Source organism: Mya arenaria, chromosome 6 (assembly GCF_026914265.1).
Source record: "Mya arenaria isolate MELC-2E11 chromosome 6, ASM2691426v1".
Classification (NCBI taxonomy): domain Eukaryota; kingdom Metazoa; phylum Mollusca; class Bivalvia; order Myida; family Myidae; genus Mya; species Mya arenaria.
This window is the reverse complement of record NC_069127.1, coordinates 55,988,711-56,011,252: the sequence shown is the minus strand read 5'-3', so window position 1 is coordinate 56,011,252 and position 22,542 is coordinate 55,988,711. Positions and strand designations below refer to the sequence as shown.

The 22,542-nt window shown below is 35.6% G+C and overlaps 1 protein-coding gene across 1 annotated transcript; it reads right to left on the bottom strand.

The window, feature by feature from the left end:
* Positions 1-3,025: 3,025 nt before the first annotated feature.
* Positions 3,026-22,135, bottom strand: LOC128239115 (T-complex protein 1 subunit theta-like). Its single transcript, XM_052955600.1, has 14 exons — positions 22,048-22,135; positions 20,453-20,543; positions 19,954-20,033; positions 18,209-18,340; positions 17,665-17,734; positions 17,009-17,137; positions 16,481-16,542; positions 14,005-14,142; positions 12,826-12,897; positions 11,987-12,160; positions 11,445-11,532; positions 5,500-5,780; positions 4,689-4,880; positions 3,026-3,765 (listed from the first exon to the last, which is right to left on the bottom strand). Exons 1-14 carry the CDS (start codon positions 22,105-22,107, stop codon positions 3,697-3,699), a joined length of 1,638 nt encoding a protein of 545 aa, XP_052811560.1. The 5' UTR covers positions 22,108-22,135; the 3' UTR covers positions 3,026-3,696.
* Between the last annotated feature and the right edge of the window lie 407 nt (positions 22,136-22,542).

Genomic DNA, 22,542 nt, shown 5'->3' with positions numbered 1-22,542 from the left:
AGACCCTTCTTTATTTTTTGTAAATAGGTATGTTATCTACGTGTATAATATTTGTTACATAAACATCAATTCGTTGTAGTTTTTGTTGTTTGCATGTTACTTGTTTATATAATTTATAATGATATATATATATATATATATATTTGCTAATCAATTAACTGACGATTCGACTGGTGCATGGTAAAACCAGGTATCTTAGTTCGTGTTTTACTTAAGCATTATTAGTGAACCTATCAAAAGTGATTACGTTTAAGACATGTAAAATATAGGTTTTACATGAATCTGCTATGATTAGCGAACGAACAATATGTCTTATGTTGTAGAAATTATGTTAATTGTTTAGAATCTTATATTGCTATGAGATCAAAGATATGCATATATAACTAGGACTGAGAGGTAAAAATTATGATATCGTTATTTGTAATTTGTTGTGTATTTATAGTTATTATTGTACATAAAGGATACTTCAATAAACAACAAACGAGTTTGTTTCTCATTTAGTAAAAAGGCTGTTTCCAAATTAGTTCATAGGCTGTTTTCAAATTAGTTCAATGACTGTTTTCAAATAAAAAAAATAGTTCCAAGGCTGTTTTTAAATATGTTCAAAGACTGTTTCCAAACTTGTTCAAATGCTGTTTTAAAATTAGTAAGAAGGCTGTTTTCAGATTAGTTCAAAGGCTGTTTTCAAATTACTTAAAAGGCATTTTGCCGTATAATGAACCAAACACTTGTGAGTTTACTTCTTTAGGCTTAGTCGAGGGTCGAGATTATAGGGTATTTGCAAAGACAAGACAATAGGCAAATATGTCGCTACACGAGAAATCACATTTTTGATTGTATTTCAATTGTCTCTTTGTTTATTGGAAGTAAAAATAAATTGCTTGACTTGTTAAAAAGACGTGATTTCTGAGATTGCGTCGCATATGATTACCCAATATTTTTTCTCTGACATGTAAAAAGTAAAACCATTTAAGAGAACGCACAACACGTCGATATATCATAAGTACCTTCCAAACTTGATTGAAGTTCTGAGACTTGTTAGTATTTCTAATGAGAAATCAACAATAATTCTGGAGGTTGATATGATTTCAAGGATCACATGGCATTACATGTTCGACAGATATCGGGTCTGGGTAGTACGAAGGTTGTGTTATATTATGAGTGCTAGATTCGATACAATACATAAAAAGCGGTACATTATTTAACATTACAGCTTACATTGTAAAAACATTTGGCAAATGATTATTATTGGGGTATTTTTTACTTGGATGTAGTATATTTGGATTGTGAAATGAAGTAAAAACTTAAGAAAATGAATAAATAAATAAAATTGTATTGTCAATTTACTCAACACACGGGTATTGTCTGATATAAATGGACTTTAATTCATTACGACGATGAAAAAGTAATGTTCACTCATATTAACATGCTTCAACCATCGTTCAACTACGTTTCACATCTTACATAACTTACGATAACGAGATGATATAAATTTCTGTTTGTTCATTTATCTTCCAGAAGTATTATAGTTTTGGTCATTATGTATCAGTATGAATAAGACTTTTCATATCTGTATGACCTATGGCCACAAGTGACATAACAAGAGGTTGCTGGCAAATTAACTTTGGTCAGTGTTATACACGTGGAGAACATTTTGCAGCTATTTCAAAATCTCTGAGGACAAAATAGTTTAATTAATTCTCTAGGACAACAAGGACCTATTTTGAACATAAACAAGAGTGCCACGGAACGGTGTGAATGAGTATGATCTTTTTCTTTCAGTGGAACAAGTTTCAAAACTCAACTGTTATTGAAGCCGGTGGTATTGACCATGTTAGACATGGGGACAAAGTTATCTTGAAATATCATTTGATGTCGGGTACCATTCGGAACTCCTCGGCCATTTTATCGAAAACAACCTCGGATGTATGCCGGTACATCAGTTGAAGTAGTTCGTAAAATTTTGAATTATATCATTAATTAATTGTGGTGTTTTAGAGTTGTATTTATTGATCTAAGTTTAAATTGATTTCCATTGAATTGTATTATTGCAAACATAATTAAGAATCCCAAGAGTTAAGTCACAAATTTTAACTGCTAAATAAAATTACTACGCGATCTACTTGCGGCGGACTTAAACGTACCACTTTTTGAGTATGTAAACCGTCCAAATACATCCGAGGTTGTTTTTGAAAATAATGGCCGAGGAGCTCCGAATGGTCGGGTACTGGACTTCCGAAATACGAAGATAATTACCGAACCACGCAAGAAAGTTACCGAAATAAGCCTTCTATACGAACAAATTTGTTATTTTTACATTAATATCATATTAATTCCCTACCAAACTAATTTTTAGAGAAAAATATTGAAAATAATGATATTGAAGGCTTTGGAAAATCATTTTGAGATCCAATCCCTGTTCCGAATCATCAACCCAGACAGATTAAACCTACCTAAAAACAGATTTCCAATGAAATTTGACCCGATAATATTCATTTAACCAAAACACACAAATAAAAGATCTTTGTAAGAACATATTAACTTAATTGTCGAATGGAATTTATCAAATAAGTCATTGGGAATTTTCTCCCCTTGCCAACCGAAAGACGTTTTAACGTGGCAGTTAAAATTAACTTCCTAGTTGTCTGATGATGAAAATAATTAAAATTTTAACATTTCGAAAAACACGAGCTTATGATAATATCAATTACAAGAGCTTTGCTACGGACGGTATTCGTAAAACAGTCATTTCCATACTCGATTGATTTTCACAAGAAGTATTTCACTGTTCGTACATACAACTGAATACTTTCAAACTTTTCATTAATTTACGTGATATACACATTGTGCTTTTCTTTCTGGATATGAAATCAACTTAAATTGAGATATTACTCCATCATGTTTTATGAATACCAACCCAGCTTACCATTTAGAATCATTAATATGTTAGTATATATGTGGCTTAACTTAATCGCCTACTCGATTTAATCTAGGTTGTCAAAGGGAACGCGAAACAAAGTTCAAATGGATTTCAAATATTTTATTATTCATTCACAATGGTGTTAGAAACACTTTTGAGGTTTTTTTTATATAAAAAGCTATAAATTAATGCAAAATGAAAACTCAAGACAATGCAAAAATGCATTATGTACACAAATTATGTGTAACACAAACATCAGTTCTGTTAATGAGACATGGTGCTTTTCCAGAAATTTCAACACGTATATCAGAACACATTCAGGTCTTCATGATTTTTTTTTGGATTTTTTTTACTTTTATATATTTCATTCAACATAGTAATGAAGACTTAAAAAAGAGAATAAAGACATGATTTGACATATGGTTTTGAGTAAAATGTCACAATAAGCTGGAGTCTATTTGAATACAACAGTCTCCTAAGCAAATTGGTAATCAAATCAATGAAAATGAGCACATATCATTTAACGTTGTTAACAAACATATTTTCTTAAAATTAATCTCCATAATAAATAAGACAATTCAATAAAATGGAAACATTTGTTCATTTAAAGCACACTTAGTGGCATAATACATCAATTAGACATCTTGCCAAAAACTTACAAAGGCATACTGCAATACGTTTAATTTAATTTATTGCTAGCTCATTGGCTGAGTGCAAGAAAGCTGTTTTCTAAGGGAGACGAAGGGACCTATAATGTCCATGGTCTTGTTCACTCACTAATCGTCATCGTCTCTTGCTCCGCCAGCCTTGGGTTTTGGGCCACCAGCCATCTTGGCCATAATGATCTGGAAGAAATAAAATAAAATTTATTGTCTAAAGAAATGGATCAATGAAAGAACATGTTAATCATGAAATTAATTTCTAAACGAACAGATCAATGAGAAAAATATATCAATAAAAAAAAAAGAGTATTACTCAATCACAGTCGGCCATTTTGAAAAAGGAAAAAACACTTAAACAGAATGGTAATGCTTGTCAGTTTCACTCAATTGCCCAAAAAGCTTGAGTCCAGATTGTTTTAGCCAGAGTTGTGGATTTGCTACATGCGTGCCTTTTCATCAGTGGTAACATCAAGAGTACCAAGTTACATGTGAATATTATAAACATTGTGTTTCAGTTACAGTAGAAATATTTGCAGAAAGACATCAATGACACCAAGGCTTTGACAGAACTTGAGATAATTTTCCTTTGAAAACCAGGTGTTGAATCAATTGCCTTACAAGAAGAGAGACTTCAGCAGACATTTTTTCGTACTAGTCATGTATTATTGAGCAGCAGTTATTAAAATTAAACTTTGGGATGAATAAGCCCCATTTTAAAGGGCTTGAAATTGAAAAAAAAAACAAGCCCTGTTATGTCAAATCCAGAATTTGAGCAACCTGGAAAGAATTTTACCAGTGTAGAGTTTTTGGGCTTGTGCATATTTCGACCACTAGAGTATAGAACCCTATTTACAGTGGTCAAAATGAGCACAAGGTGGCAAGCCCTGCACTGGTAAAATGCTTTCCAGGCTTGCTCAATTATTTGATTTTATATAGCAGGGCTTGGTCAGAAATTTTATGTTAAACAATAATATAGGTATTCAGCTTGTTCATCCAGAAGACTAATTTCAATGACCATGTATAAAAGCATTTGTTTTGAAACCAAGGAAACCAAGATAAACTGTATTCTTTTTAAACACGATAATAACATCTTAAACCACTATTACCTGATCCACTCTAAGCACTGTGCAAGCAGCAGCAGTAGCAAACTTGAGTCCCCAGTACTTGGCGAGGTAGAGATCTAGAATTCCTTTATCGGCAGCATCACACACTCCAGCTCCCACGGCCTCGATGTCAACACCAACGTTCTTCTTACCCTCCTGATGGGCCGCATATAACAGGGACAATACTTCTGTCGCCTAAAGATAAGATGGTTGTGTTAGAAATTAGGATTTACAATCAATTATGGACAATGTTTTAAAGGCTCCCAAAATTATTATTTTTAGTACACAAATGATTATATAAATGCAGTTTTTTACCAAAATCTTGGCCTTTGGGAATTTGGGAATTGCCATTTTTCACAGAAATTAACAAAACAGCTGTAAACAAGAATGAGAAAGTAAAATATTTTGATCAGGTTAGTCTCTGATAAGGAAAACATTGATTCTTTCTCCAAAAACTTTTAAAGGGAGTAAAATTACATGCCAGTTTTTTCATTTTTAAAAGAAGGAGAAATAGGGAATTTTTCTTCATTTTTGGATTAAAAAGTATTTGATTTTGCATTGGGAATAGAACAAAACCCAACTAAAATGCTGAATATATCCTTCAAAGGTTCCCATAAAGGTAACATGGTGATGCCAAAATTCTTGGAATTATATTTATTCAGCAAATATGTCAAACAGAGTGTTAAAACTTTTTATTAATATTTAAGGATTGCAAATTGAAGTCCAATATCTAAGAAAAAAAGTATCTATTTTGGGATTGTAAATGGGGCTGAAATTTTGTAAAAAACACCTCAGTTCATGAAGACATTCATACCTTAACACCAGCATTCTCAGCGATCGTCCTCGGCACCACTTCCAGGGCTTCAGCGAATTTCTTAATCGCATACTGCTCAAGTCCAGGCGTGCTTTCTCCGAGGGTGGTGATCTGCTTTGCTACTTCAATCTCTGTAGCCCCTGCACCGGGTACCATGCGAACGTCACGGGTAAGTGCCTTGTACGTGTTAACACCGTCATTTACGGCTCTCTCCATGTCGTCCATGATGTTGTCTGTGGACCCTCGGATTACAATGGTGGTGATGGCAGACTCTGCCTTATCTGAAAAAAAACAAATGAGAAAAATAAAGAAAAAAATTCAATTGTAAGAGCTGATGTAATGAAGAGCATTTTCTTCATGTGCCAAATCATTGTCTGATTAAAGAAATAACAGTATTTAAACCTAAAACATTCAACGTTCAGAACAGAGTCTCCTCAACTCAACCCAAAGCACTTATTTAACAGTATGGTTGCATAAAATGCATCAATATGAATGATACATGTATATAAAGGAATCACATGCCAATAATAAGTAATCAGGTACAGTTTTTTAACAAGAGATGTTTGTCAAACATTATGCCCCCCCTGAGCGCCATGTTGTCAGGATTATATGGACAATTAAATGAAATATGCATGGACCGAAATGACAGCTGATTTGTCGCTAACATTGTATGCCGTTGAGGCAGTTTTAAGATTATGACCATTCAAAGTTTGAGGATAGAGTGTGTTATGACCATGACCTTTGACTCTATGACCTCAAAATCCATAGTAGTCATCAGCTGGTCACCAAAAATATAAATGTTAAGTTTGAGGGCCATGGGTGCAGGCATTGACAAGTTATCACACAGAAAAGCATTTTTCGTTAAAGGTCACTGTAATCTTGACCTTTGATCCAATGACCCCTTAAATCATAAGGGGTCATCTACAGGTCAGACACAACTCCAAGACAAGTTTGAGGGCCATGGGTGCAGGCATTGTCCAATTATCACTTGAAACATTTTCGCATTCAAGGTCACTGTGAACCTGACCTTTGACCCAATGACTCCTACAATCAATAAGGGTTATCTCCTGGTCAGGCCCAACTTACATGTCAAGTTTGATGATCACAGATTCAGGCATTGTTGAGATATCACTGGGAGAAGATTTGTTAACTTTTTTGCATTAAAGGTTACTGTGACCTTGACCTTGGCCTGATGACCCCCAAAGTCAAGAGGGGTCATCTACTGGTCAGGCCCAACCTTCATTTCAAGTTTGATGACCATAGGTCCAGGAATTGTCGAGTTTGCTTTCAAGGTCACTGTGACCTTGACCTCTGACCCCTTAAATCAATAGGGGTCATCTACTGGTCAGGCCCAACCTCCAAGTCAAGTTTGAGGGCCATGGGCGCAGGCATTGTTGAGTTATCACTCGGGCAACCTTTTATCGTTCAAAGTCACTGTTACCTTGACCTTTGGCCCAATGACCCCTAAAATCAATAGGGGCCATCTACTGGTCAGGCCCAACCTCCAATTAAAGTTTGATGGCCGTGGGTTCAGGCATTGTCGAGTTATCACTCAGACAACCTTTTACCATTCAAGGTCACTGTGACCTTGACCTTTGGCCTGATGACCCCCAAAAACAATAGGGGTCATCTACTGGTCAGGCCCAACCTCCAAGTCAAGTTTGAGGGCCATGGGTGCAGGCATTGTCGAGTTATCACTCGGACAATCTTTTACCATTCCAGGTCACTGTGACCTTGACCTTTGGCCAGATGACCCCCAAAAACCATAGGGGTCATCTCCTGGTCAGGCCAATTCTCCAAGTCAAGTTTGAGGGCCATGGGTGCAGGCATTGTTGAGTTATCACTCGGGCAACCTTTTATCGTTCAAAGTCACTGTTACCTTGACCTTTGGCCCAATGACACCCAAAAATGATAGGGGTCATCTACTGGTCAGGCCCAACCTCCAAGTCAAGTTTGAGGGCCATGGGCGCAGGCATTGTTGAGTTATCACTCGGGCAACCTTTTATCGTTCAAAGTCACTGTTACCTTGACCTTTGGCCCAATGACCCCTAAAATCAATAGGGGCCATCTACTGGTCAGGCCCAACCTCCAATTAAAGTCTGATGGCCGTGGGTTCAGGCATTGTCGAGTTATCACTCAGACAACCTTTTACCATTCAAGGTCACTGTGACCTTGACCTTTGGCCTGATGACCCCCAAAAACAATAGGGGTCATCTACTGGTCAGGCCCAACCTCCAAGTCAAGTTTGAGGGCCATAGGTGCAGGCAATGTCGAGTAATGACACGGACAACCTTTTACCATTCAAGGTCACTGTGACCTTGACCTTTGGCCGGATGACCCCCAAAAACAATAGGGTTCATCTACTGGTCAGGCCCAACCTCCAAGTCAATTATGAGGGCCATGGGTGCAGGCAATGTTGAGTTATCACTCGGACAACCTTTTACCATTCAATGTCACTCTGACCTTGATCTTTGACCCGATGAGCCCCAAAAACAATAGGGGTCAGCTACTGGTTAGGCCCAACCTCCAAGTCAAGAATGAGGGCCAAGGGTGCAGGCATTGTCGAGTTATCACTCGGACAACCTTTTACCATTCAAGGTCACTGTGACCTTGACCTTTGGCCGGATGACCCCCAAAAACAATAGGGTTCATCTACTGGTCAGGCCCAACCTCCAAGTCAATTATGAGGGCCATGGGTGCAGGCATTGTTGAGTTATCACTCGGACAACCTTTTACCATTCAATGTCACTCTGACCTTGATCTTTGACCCGATGAGCCCCAAAAACAATAGGGGTCAGCTACTGGTTAGGCCCAACCTCCAAGCCAAGAATGAGGGCCAAGGGTGCAGGCATTGTCGAGTTATCACTCGGACATCCTTTTACCATTCAAGGTCACTGTGACCTTGACCTTTGGCCCGATGACCCCCAAAAACAAAAGGGGTCATCCAATGGTCAGGCCCAACTTCCATATCAAGTTTGATGACCATAGGTCTAGGCATTGTTGAGTTATCACTCGGACAAGCTTTAAAATTATTTTACCATTAAAGGTCACTGTGACCTTGACCTTTGACCCGATGAGCCCTAAAATCAATAGGGGTCATCTACTGGTCAGGCCCAACCTTCATGTCAAGTTTGATGACCATACGTCCAGGAATTGTTGAGTTATCACTCGGACAAGCTTTGGTCTACCGACGGACCGACCGACCGACCGACATACCGACATGCCTGTGCAAAGCAATATACCCCTCTTCTTCGAAGGGGGGCATAATAAAAGAATGCCGAGCGTAACAAGTTATATAATAACAAGAGCTGTCACAGTATGTGACGAATGCCCCCGAATGTGACATTGACCTATGAACAAGGTCAGTACATGAAAAGTTAAAGATCAAACAAATGCATATGGCAAGTTATTTTAAATTGCCTCTGAACATAAAAAATACCACCCATACTTGACAACCTACATTCTGATGTCCTTATATTCAGCATTCCATTGTGAATAAACACTAAGTGTATCTTTCACCTTAGAGGTAGGGACATGGGTCTTGCACGTGACACGTTGTCTTGATATGTCGAACACATGTGGCAAGTTATTTAAAAATCTGTCCATACAAGAAAAAGTTACAGCCCGAACATAACAACCAATACTCTGTATCCTTATATGCAGCACTCTATTGTGAATAAACACCTAAGTGTGACCTTGACCTTAGAGGTAGGGACACAGTTCTTGCACGCGACACGTCGTCTTGGTATGTCGAACACATGTGGCAAGTTATTTTAAATTCTGTCCATACAAGGGAAAGTTACAGCCTTGACACGACAACCTATACTCTATGTCCTTATATGCAGCATTCCATCGTGAATAAACACTAAGTGTGACCTTGACCTTAGAGGTAGGGACACGGTTCTTGCACGCGACACTTCGTCTTGGTATGTCGAACACATGTGGCAAGTTATTTTAAAATCTGTCCATAAAAGAAAATGTTACAGCCCGGACACGACAACCTATACTCTATGTCCTTATATGCAGCATTCCATTGTGAATAAACACCCAAGTGTGACCTTGACCTTAGAGGTAGGGACATGGTTCTTGCACGCGACACGTCCTCTTGGTATGTCGAACACATGTGGCAAGTTATTTTAAATTATGTCCATACAAGGGAAAGTTACAGCCCGGACTCGACGACCATATATATTCTATGTCCTTATATGCAGCATTCCATTGGGAATAAATACTAAGTGTGACCTTGACCTTAGAGGTAGGGACACGGGTCTTGCACGCGACACGTCGTCTTGATATGCCGAACACATGTGGCAAGTTATTTTAAAATCTGTCCATACAAGGGAAAGTTACAGCCCGGACAAGACAACCTAAACTCTATGTCCTTATATGCAGCATTCCATTGTGAATAAACACTAAGTGTGACCTTGACCTTAGAGGTAGGGACACGGTTCTTGCACACGACACGTCGTCTTGGTATGCCGAACACATGTGGCAAGTCATTTTAAAATCTGTCCATACAAGGGAAAGTTGCTGCCCTGACACGAGTTATTGAGCCGGACACACGGACGGACGGAGAGAGCGATTTTAATATGCCCACCTTCGGGGGCATAAAAATGTACATGTACAAAGCAAGAAAAAAACACAAGCACAGGCTTTCAAGTAACCAATAAGAAAAAAGTAGGGATATAAGTAGGATTTTTTTTTTAAAAGTAGGGTAAAATTGGGATATTAAGAGCAAACTAGAACTCTGCGAGTCGGATGTGTCGCCTGACGAATTATTTACTGTCGACATTATAGCTGTTAGATTGGCATTTTATTCATTTATAGACAATGATGTTGCCATTTAACTTTCAAGTGTAGGTGGCATTTGAACTGAAGGTCGGCCATTTTGTTGTTGTTGTTGTTAATCAATCGTAACCCCTTGTTGTATTTTTGTCGAGGGACACCCAATGAAGCTTCCTGTCAAGTTTCATTGAATTTGGCCAGGTAGTTTCAGAGGAGATGTTCTTTAAGCAATTGTTGACGGACAGACGACGGACAAAGACCAATCACAATAGCTCACCTTGAGCACTTCGTGCTCTGGTGAGCTAAAAAAGTGTGCAAGGTAAAGTTAAACATGAAAATTAACAAAGGGCAATAACTCTTAACATATAGATGCAAGAGTTACGGTTTTTGTGCACTGCACTTTCCCTCAATCAGATATACCTACGGAATAAGTTTCAGGTTGATACCTCCTATAATTTATGAGATATGCCACGGACAAAACCTAAGCAAGAAAATTAACAAAGGGCAATAACTCTAAAATATGGCAGCAAGAGTAACGGTTCTTGTGCACTGCACTTGTCCTCAATGAGATCTAACTAACTATGAAGTTTCAAGTTGATACCTCTTATATTCTTCAAGATATGCCACGGACAAAACTTTAAGCATGAAAATTAACAAAGGGCAATAACTTTAAAACTAAGAAAGCAAGAGTTACTGTTATTGTGCACTGCACTTGCCCTCCAAGAGATCTATCTACATATGAAGTTTCAAGTTGATAACTCTTATATTCTACAAGATATGCCCCGGACAAAACTGTAAGCATGAAAAATAACAAAGTGCAATAACTCTAAAAATATGGAAGCAAGAGTAACAGTTCTTGTGCACTGCACTTGCCCTCAATTAGATCTATCTACATATGAAATTTCAAGTTGATACCACTAATAGTTTAGGAGATATACCCCGGACAAGCGAAAATGGGACGCAGCCGCCACCGACGCCGCCACCAGCAAAAGTAACCCCTATATGTCGTCTTTTCAGGCGACACAAAAAGTAGGGATACAGTAGAGCTCTATATTAATTTTAAGCAATTCCTAAGTATTCAACAAAGTTGACAATCTTCAGGGTAAAATCTATCTGAGTGTTATTCATATCAGCTCATTTTCCACACTATGTAAACCTACCTTGTCTAAAGACGATGACGGGGGTGTCACCAATTTCGTCCAAGTACACATTATCACAGTATCCAGACTCTTCCACAGTGGGTGCAGTCTGGAATAAAGAACACAGATGGTTGAAATAAATGGTTTGCAGTAAATAATGATACTTGAGCCCAGGGTGGTCATTTTGAGAAAGGGCTTATCAGTCAAAGAAATCATCAGAAAATGGTTTGATTGACAAAGTCATTTGATGTACATGTGAAGATCTTTTCTTTGATTTCAGTTATGATCAATATAATTGTCATCTGTTTGTATCAAAAGCTTGTTTAAATCCAAACAAAAGAAAACGCAATGGCACGAACACATGTAATTGATGCTGACACACTTCAAAATACCTTTTATCGGATTTTGAAAGAAACTGCAAAGTAATTTGGAGATTCTTTAACAAACCCTCCCCTATATGAAGCTGCATCTCCCACAGCCTTACATATCCTAGATTGATTCTTCTCAATTTTAATCATTAAGATTTCTTCAGATTTATTTATCACAAAATACAAAGCACTCACCACTCTTGGAAGGGGCGTAGCTCCGACAGCCTTGCACAGCCTACGCAGGTCCCACTTGGACATGAGACGCAGTACGAGGACGCCGTACTTGTTACAGAAGTGGGTCGCCATCTCGCCAACCTTCCCTCCAGACACGATCACCTTACATCCTGTGTCAGATATCGCCTTGATTTGCTGGAATGTTATTAGCATGGTTTATTTCCAGCGTAATTGCGTACCTTCAAGTACTACTAAACAGGCATTTACAGTCGTTGTCTTGAATACATCATTATAGATTATCTTAATTTAAAGAATAACTTTTACAAGAGACAATGATTTCAGCAAGCCATTATCATGCCCAGGAAGAGAATCATTCATATCATTTTAAAGCATTTAAAGATATCATCCTCCAAAAAATTGTGAAGGAGGCAATAAAATTAGTTAATAGATATTTCTGAAGTTTTACTCATTTTAGAGCTATAACCAACAGCCAAAATTTCTCAAAATTATATCGTAATCATAACAGGTTTAGTATCGGTATCCTTAGCCAAATTATTCGGTTCAACTTGAATAAATACACAACAAAAAGTTTACCATGATTATCTGTAAAATAAGTTTCTTTCAAAAGTCTTAAAAAAGTTTTCAGAAATTTACACAAATTATACCGTATCAAATAAAGTGAGCTTAGCTTGATCCTGTTAATATAATGGACTTACGATTGTTTTTGAAATCTGAGTAATATAATAACTGGAAACATTGTAAATGATATTAAAGAGAACTCAGATTGTCAATCTACTACATATGGTGCGATATTTTCTGTTTGTACATTATAATTACATAACATGATGATATGTACATACTTGTTCGACAAAGTTCTCCTCTCCTTGGCTGAAATTAATCAGCTCTTCTGCGTTCTTGATTAATACTGTTCCCTGAAAAATGAAGATAGGATTGTGTCATTAGTTGCCCATATGCTTGAATGCCTTCAACTAAATATAAGGATAATTGCTTGTTTCAATGTAAGATAGCAATATATATGAAATTTATTGCGATCTTACACAGAGACAAACAAGTTTTCTTTTCATAATTTTTTCAATTTCATAAAAAGGGATATAAAATGTTATTTAATTTCAAGTAAAACTAATTGAAAAATCTTGTAAAAGTGAATGCGAGCATAACATACTGTGAAATCATTAATGTTCGAGGGGCATTAATGTTCGTGATTTTCGTGGGTAGGGTGATCCATGAATTTAAGATCCCACGAAATATAGACCCTTAATTCACTTTTTCAACTGCCATGTTATGTACATAAATGTTTATATGTTACAGAAGTCACAGCATCCAGCGTTTAAACCTGTCTCATTGTATATTTTACTATCATTGTTTTGTTAATATATTATATTTGCCTTTAACAAATAATAAACCAAGTCAATTAAATGTGTTATATGAACCAAATGACAGAGGCATGTGATTAAACGTGTGCTGTTAATGAAAATCTCCAGGTTAACAAGATGTGCATGATGAGTGTCGGTACTCGATTTTTTTCTTCAATGAAATAATTAATCGATTACATTGAAGGTTACTGAGCACCCAACGTGACAAAGTACAAAACAACGCATTCAATATATTTATTAAACAAAAACGTGTGAAGAAATATTGAAATGCTCTTGTTTACTAAAATGTACGCACCTTTTCGGTGTTTCCAAATATTCAAGTATTCAATGGCTTCCCCTATCTGTATTTATGATCAGGGTACATATTCTTTTATGACCTTAGTTCCCAATTAAATCGATAATTGACATGGGTATATGCACTAATTGGCATCTTGTACCACTTTAGCGAGTGTCATTAACCGTCTGACGTAGAAAACGGAAAGCACGGGCCAGTGAAAAACCACGAATTCAAGTACCCACGAAATTGTATTTTTTCGGCAAACCACGAAATTTCATGCCAATGAATATAAATGATTTCACAGTAACTTTAGAAATTACACTTTTTAAAAAAAAGATCATGTTCTACATTTCTTTATATACATGTACCTTTGTCTCTGTCTGCATAATATCAAGGGGACAGGAGTAGACGACGATCTTTGCCTTGGACATCTTTGTGACCTCCCCTTCCACGGCTCTTCGGAACACCATACCCTGGACAAGTGATGATTGGAGGACACCAGCTCCCTGTATGAGAAAAATATACAAATAATTAGAGTTGAATTTTTCTAGACTCACTACAAATTTAAAACTGTTGTTCGATTTTTGTCCATGGTCATTTCAGTCACTCCCCCCTTCCACAACTTTTGCAAGGGGGGTGGGGTAGGTGGGATTGGATTAGGCCAAATAAAAAAATAGGTGCGTTTCAGGTAACACTGCCAAAAAAAAAGGGTTGGTAGGTCAGAATATTTTATTTTTATATTTTTTTTTTATATATTGATTTCAGTAACTGTTGATTCAGAAAGTAACAAAAATAAAAGTCATCAATTTTCAGGTTATCAGTAGTTTTTAAACATGTTCCATGCTTCAAAGGAAACATTCTTTGCCAAAATTGCACACTTAAGTCTGACAATCCGAAAGTCAATATCTGACACATTTGTATCTGACAAGAAAATATAGTTCAAGAATTGAAATATACCTGCCACACAAGCACAAACTACCCGTAATTCACCTTAGAGTTTGACAATCTAAAATTCGGACATCCATTATTATTTTCAAAAATAATTTAGTTTAGGTACCTAATTTTCGGACACCCAAAGGACATCGATTGTAACTTTTACAGTTACTTAGTCTCACAGACAAAAATTACTGATCTTTATCGTTACAATGCCTGGCTAGATTATCTAACCGTATACATCACTGTAAGTTAGTTAACGAAATGATTTATTGCCTGTTGAAAAGGATGTGCGATATATTTAATGGAGGATTAAAGAAACAACAAGGGCAATCAATAGATTAAAAAAAACACAGACATGACATGTTTGTAAAACGATCCGCCAATAAACTTTGAAACTTGTACCCCACTTTAAATATAGACTTTATGAAGCAATAATCGTACAGTAATACTCATTGTAGCATCAATAGAACAATAAAAATCAACACATTCAATGATACAGGTAACTATTTAATGTGATGAATTAAAGTTAGAAATGCAATACTTAAGTTACAATCGAAAACACCACTCAGAAACATTAATCCTGCATAGCAATATCCATGCTCTCCATGAGATCCTCGTGGGTATAACTGAGAGTTATGTGATGTCACACAATGTGACTGCAGGGCTTTTTCTATAGTACCCACGGGTCCGACTATCGGACCCATTCCCAAAGCAAAATATAAGATATTTTTCCCAATCTTCAGAAAAAAATCCCAATCCAAAATATTTTTTTTTTTTTTTAGAAATTATTTTTACCTGTACTGGTTCATTTTCAACATCCTAATAAATTATGTCATGTGAAGTTTTTTTGGTAATTGAACTCAGAAATCATTGATTTTCATCACATTCAGAAATCGGAAATATTATCTGTCATGATTTATTGCAATAGATATTTACACCCCAATGATTGATATTTCAGCCATTGTGGGTCTTTTAAAGGGGAAAACAACTAATATTAAATCATTACCTAATTCGCAGGAGACTAGACAGCTTTTTCTTTTAACTGTAAAATTTCCCAATTTTGGCATTTTCACGACGCAAAATTTCCCAAAATGTCTAGGGTCTTTTTCCCAAAATGGGCAGAAAAAGCCCTGGACTGTTTGATCTGAAGCCGATAAAAGGTGTTTATTCATTGCAATGCATGTATAAAATGGTATTGAATGGGATTTTAATTAACTTGGTGAAGGAGGTACACTTATAGGCGTAATAACCATTGATGACTACAGATAAAGAAAAAAGGCAGGTTTACAATACATGTAGATAAAATGTAAAAATGGTTATTTTCTATGAATTCGGAGAGCGTAAAATTAATTATTTTAAGGTGTTCGAACTTTAAGGTGAAACTACGGTAAACACATTCAGAAATCCAACTCTAATATTGTCAACTTTATGTACATACATTTCGTACCCAGATCACATTTTTTTCAGGGAAAAATAGGTTAGGGTCGGCGGGAAAAAATAGGGTCGGTCGGGTAACCTGAAACAGACCTATTTTTTTATTTGGCCTTAGGGGTGGATAAAGAAAATTTTACAAAGACTTTTGACTCGTATTCTGGTATTAATAAAGGGTTTCAAATGTATCATTGCTTTCATCTCTTTACCTCATTAACCTCTTCAAAGACCCTCAATGAGCAAGTGATAATTTGATTGCTTCAAATCCAAGTGGGGGGTAAACAAAGATGATAAACAAGAATATTTCACCTAAAGAATTGATTTTTACCCTTGGTTTTGATAAATAACACCATACCTCATATCTTTTATTTTCAATTAGAAATAAATGTAATTTCATCCATTTTTGGTGTGGATATCAGAGCTAGTTTATAGATATAAATATAAGTCACATACATCAAAACAAAGCTAAAAACTCACCAAGATTTTGGAGACACGAATACTGTCCACATTGAACGTTGATTTCTGCGCCATAACTGAGACTGTAAAGATGAGAATTTTTTTTAAAACATAACGAAAAACACGATCATCGCAGACAAAAAACTGTTCAAATGAGTATCTTGCACTTGTCTTGCTGTTTGTTTGTTTTCATGTTAAGGGCCTTGCTACACTTGATTGCAATGTCACTGGTAACTTGTGTAATAAGTTTCATTTGAATATCTTCAACAGCTTTTGGAGTTACGGCCAAAGTTAGTTTAAGCGTTTGCACTGCAACCACCATGTTGACCATGACACCACAGCTACAACAATACCTTAAATTTTTGGTTCATAAAACAGACCAGCTAAATGTTTGATTTTTTTAATGTAAAAAATGTTTAAAATTGGAATTTTATCTTATCATAATATGATTATATAGTATTTGAGCATGTTTAAAAAATCTTTCGTTTTAATGACTTGTTACAATTTGTATATCTTCTTGATAGGCATAAAAAAACCCAGACAACTCACCACAGGCATCAGCGATGAGTTTAGCGAGGAAATCCTCGTGTCCGTACTGCTTGCTCATAACCGAGGTGCGGATGGCGCGCGTGACCGCCTTTTGCTCGCGCAGTTCTTTCTGATTCTCACATGCCAGGTCTGAAAATAATGGTTTGATAGGTCAGTTTAGACAAACTTAATTTGATCTCGGCAGAAAAACTTTCTTTTTAAGTTTATATTGGTATAGGATTGATATCAGATATTTTAACTGGTTTTGGTCTCAACCTACGTACATGACTTTCTGGCAATTGAAAACTTCAAATGTTAGTAAATTAATTCTTTTGGTATTAACCTATCTTTATAGTCTATCGCAAGGTAATGTTCATGTTCATGGTTTCATAACAGTTTTGCACATTCAACAACCTCTTTCACACTTTAAGATGACCATTAAGGAATTTGTCTCTATTTCTGACAGACTGTGAACACCAAAATAATATAAACTATGATTAACAGGAATGATAAAGGCATTTCTTTCTATTTAAATGCCAATGTCAAGCTAAAAACAAATGTACATTAGAATGAAATCAAAAGCTCTAAAAAGTTCTGACTTTAGGGTTAATCCGGAGCATTATCATCCCAGAATTAAGACGTCAACTTCAATCAAATGTTAAGTTCATTGTTCATACCTGGAAGAATTTCTAGGGCCTTTTTCAATGCCAGTTCATAGCCTTCTGTAACCTCTGTCACTGATAAGCCCTGAAAAGGAAAAGCAAGAATTGATAATTAAATAATTCTCATTCATTTTAAAAATTTATGCAAAAAGCTCAATTGTATTTGTATGTTATGCATTGCTTAGTATTTTGATATATTTAACAGTTAACCCTCAGTCATATATCAGCTGCTTATTTGCAAAATCTTGGAACCTTTGAGCAGAGAAGTTAAAAGTTTTTGACGTGTTGTAGAAATTTGAACTGGCCTGTAGACATGTCATAGAGGGCCTCCCACAGGCAACTATAGCATTTGTAGGGATGTCGTGCACTTTTTGGACACACATTCAGGCACCTCAAATTATATAGCACCCATATGATTTCCAAGATCATCAAACAAGAATCTGAAGATGTCTGTGCAAGTTCCTCACAAGCCCCTTATAATGTGTAAAAATCAGCAAAAAATCATCGAAATTATACAAATATCCTCAATAAATTTACTGATAGTTAATCAATCACCAACCATTCTCAACAGGAACTCTGCCTGTTCCAGAAGGGCGCCAGCAAACACGAGGACAAAGTTGGTTCCGTCCCCTACTTCCTGTTCTTGCTGGTGAGTAGCGAGAACAAGCATCTTGGCTGCTGGATGTTGGACCTGGTTAAAAATACAAAACAATTACATTTTCTAGAACATGAGTGAAAACTTTTATACAAAACATATTCATTTTCTCAAACTCCAGTAACACATTTTCATTATCAATGTAGTATATACAAATAGCTATATTGTTTGATAATGCAGAAACTGCATACAAACTGGTTTCTCTAACAGATGTTAACTATATTTGGTATTTATTGGGACTTATTGTCAAATCAATTATCATAAATAAGTATTAAATAATAAAAATACTCTTTTTTTTACACTCTGGGCTTTTTCTGCCCATTTTGGGAAAAAGACCCTAACCATTTTGGGAAATTTTGCTTCGTGAAAATGCCGAAATCGGGAAATTTTACAGTTAAAAGAAAAAGCTGTCTAGTCTCCTGCGAATTAGGAAATGATTTAATATTTGTTTATTTTCCCTTTAAAAGACCCCAAAAATATCAATCCTTGGGGTGTAAATATCTATTGCAATAAATCATGACAGATAATATTTCATACTGATCTCTGAATGTGATGAAGATTTCGGAGTTCAAATATCAAAAAAACTTTACATAACGTAATTTATTACGATGATGAAAATGAACCAGTAGAGGTAAAAAGACTTTCTTAAAAAAAAATATAAAAAATATTGGGATTTTTTTCTGAAGATTGGGAATAATATCTTATATTTTGCTTTGGGAATGGGTCCGATAGTCGGACCCTTGGGTTCTATAGAAAAAGCCTTGACACTAAAGTCAAGATAACAGCTTCAGTATTCATTACAATTAATAAGTATTTTTAAGTAGTTTAGTTACACCTCATACCGTATATACAATAAGAATCGAACATAGACACTTGCAAGTGCCCTAATAAGGCTCATTCAATGCACATCAAAAGTGCCCTTTATTATTAATTATGACCTATCACCCTGTTCTCTTCAAATCCTGGCTGGAGTACAGATAATCTCTTCAGACAAGATGCTACAGTGGATGTTTAAGCTAGAATATGAATGTTGATGAATGGACATTTAAAATATCAGTTGTATTTTGTAAATAAAGTATAACTTAAGTATAATAACCAAACATGGAAATGCGTTTGTCTTTATTTCCAAATTGTAAATATTACACTTTGGATTAAAGCTGCACTCTCACAGATTATTTTTGTTTTGGAACAAGCCAATTTTTGTGAAAATCCATGGAAACCAATTATATAAGACTGCTGACAAAAAATTAGATCGCAGATGTTTATATTTAAGTTCAAATATTGATTTTTTTATGCATTTTTCTTAAACCGTTAGTAAAGGTTTAAGCCATAAAATATTAATTTTCAAACAGAAATATGAAAATCTGCGATCTGATCTTTTGTCAGCAGTCTTATATCATTGGTTTGCAGATATTTACGCCAAAATTTGCCCTTTCCAAGACATAAAATAAAAAAGTTGTAAAATTGGTAAATCTGTGAGAGTGCAGCTTTAAGCACCAACCACACATTTTTTGCAGATTTTGCAAATAGGTGTGATTTTTCCTTACTGAGGGTGTAACGCTTTTTAATCTTGTTTTTTTGCAGATTACATCACTATTATATCTGACTTCTTACATTTAATACATATGTTATATTTTTGACAGATGTACCTCAAGCTCTTGTAAGATGGTTGCTGCATCGTTTGTGACAAACAGCTTCTCAATGTGGTTAATGACCATCTTGTTTTGACCTGCAAAATATACACATATATATAAAACTTAAACATTTGCAACAATTCTGTTAAAAAGAATGCCACAAAGTGAAACTCAATGCTCATCTAATGATTTTCAATGGAAAAGGGGCGTAACTTAATAATGAATAAAGCTTGAGTTATGCTTTACATCTCTGTGTTGTCTATGACAACCAAGTTCAAAGACCGAGAACCAAGTTTTATTACAATTTTTCTGTCAAAAAACTTTTACAAGATGTTGGCAAATTACAATTAAGTATAACCAAGCAGTGATATCAATCAAACAGTGAGGCAATGAAAAAATAGCACCAGGGTGCAAGCAAAAAATAACCTTCAAAGATGTGTAACAAAACTTGAGATTTTGTTATAAAATGATAATGCTATGCAGTATTTTAGGCTCTTAAATTTGTTTGCATTACCATGTGGTCCGAAGGAAGATCTGGTTGTCCTTGAAAGCTCTTTACAAGCATCAATATTCTTGTACACTGCTTCTTCCAAACCAGAAAAGTGCTGGAATAAAGACACTCAGATCATTTAAGGTATAATAACATGAATAAATGGATATAAATTAAAATATGTTAGGTCTTAAAACCAGTCTGTTTTAGGCTATTGAACCTACCATATATATTTACCCTACCAGCAATAAGTTCAGGAAATCTCTTCTTTATTCACTGTAAATCTCATGACGAAAATGAACATGTTATACTTCAGTTTAAATCCCATTTTAAAATAAATTGACAAACAGAAATAACTTATTTTCAAATCAACAGAAACATAACTTGTTAAGATATTTTGAATTTATGAATTCAGTTTCCTTTTCTCAGTCAGATACTTATGACTCACAAGGAGCGACACTTACCATTTTTATTAGGTGATCTACCTACCCCAAAAATTGGTGACCCGTAAAAAAATCAGTGTTCTGTGAAGTTTCACATTATTATTTTGAACATTATTTTCATTCATATATTATATTTTGTTTTAAAATTAAATAGGAATCAATCAATAGTCTTTTTAAAGCATTTCCTTATCAAACTTTTTTACTATGTAGGGAAATGGCTCAGAAGCACTGCTTACGAATGGCCACTATCCAAAACATTAATGACATTATAAACCGCGAAAATGTGTGGGAGATTTCTCCATCACACTTGAATCAGCCCGTTATTTTGCTTCAACTTTATCTAAAATAATGTCATTATTCGTGGATAATTCTAAAATCAAGGGCTGATAATTATCTTAAACATCTTATTGTTATGATGTGTATTAACAGAGGTTGACAGTTTGCGTCTGCTGTACACAAAGAGATTGTTTATTTATTAATATAGCATAGTTTTGTATTTATTTTGTTTTTCATTGGACAAATATTTTTAAAAAAGTAAAAGAACATCAATGGCATTTTTTTATCTGGTGACCTGGCGGGTCCCTAGTAAATTAGCTGAGGTAATCCTGTCATAAAATTGGGTGTCTGGGGTTACCGTTAGCGTCGTGCCCAAGACACTTGAGCCATTAGTCAGTGAATATGGATGGACCCAGGGGTTTAATTTTGTTTGAAATAAGTAGGGGAGAATACTTTTAATAGGCTTGGTCTGCGGGCTGTTTGCTAGTTAAGTTCAAAGTGGCAGCAAAGAGTAGGGGCAACAGTCTGAAATCTCATTGACGTTGTTAGGGCAGGAGTTACTTTGTTTTCATGGTGTCCATTGTTCACTGGACAATTTGGTACAACTGAGATATCTTGATGAACCCATTTGTAACTTTTGGATGAATAATTAAATTAACAAAAGAAAGCTTGTCAAATAATGTTTGACATGATGATATATTGAAAACTCATCAAAATTCCAGAATGTTCCCAACAGTGAACCAATGGTAAAAGCCGAGGAGTTCCGCATACGAAACTCACATGGATTTATATTAACAACAGTCATTCCAAGCTATTCTACTGAGCATATCATCTAATTTGGTTGTACTCAGTAGTTCAAACTATAAGATTGGTATATTCTTTAAAGCACTATAGAATTACCTTAGCTCCATCCTTTAACATTTGGGCAAAGCCCGGAGCTTTTGGAACGTGCATCGCCATGTTCGGATATGTTGTGCAGCTGTGCTCGATTTAGGTAATGTGAAATAGATAAACCGGTTTGAGACCGACAAATAATAAATACTGTCCTCTGACTACTGATTATTAGCCTTCGTATAGTTAGGTCAGATTCTTCAAAAAAGGGATGAGCTACTGGCCCAAATTTCTCAAACAATCTACGGGATCAAGTAAGGCTCTCGTTTTGTTCTGGCCCAAGTTTCTCGAAATAACTGACCTTCACTACACTTATATAACAGTATCAAGCCTAGGTCACGTTTATTGTTTTTGAATAATTTGTGTAATATTCTAATTCTAGAGATTTGAGACTTTTTAAGGAAAGTATTATAATAACAATCACAATGAACCATTTTTTTATTATTTTTTTTGTAAATTATTTGGCTAAATAAAATAAGATATCAAAACTTGTTATTCTTTGAT

Bases quoted from the DNA above. Each gene is read 5' to 3' on its own strand.
- LOC128239115 (XM_052955600.1), bottom strand. From the start codon at position 22,107: ATGGCGATGCACGTTCCAAAAGCTCCGGGCTTTGCCCAAATGTTAAAG. The intron at 17,735-18,208 runs GTTGGTGATTGA...TTTCCTTTTCAG, and splicing joins CAGAGTTCCTGTTGAGAATG to GGCTTATCAGTGACAGAGGT. The intron at 4,881-5,499 runs GTATGAATGTCT...TCTTATCTTTAG, and splicing joins CTGAGAATGCTGGTGTTAAG to GCGACAGAAGTATTGTCCCT.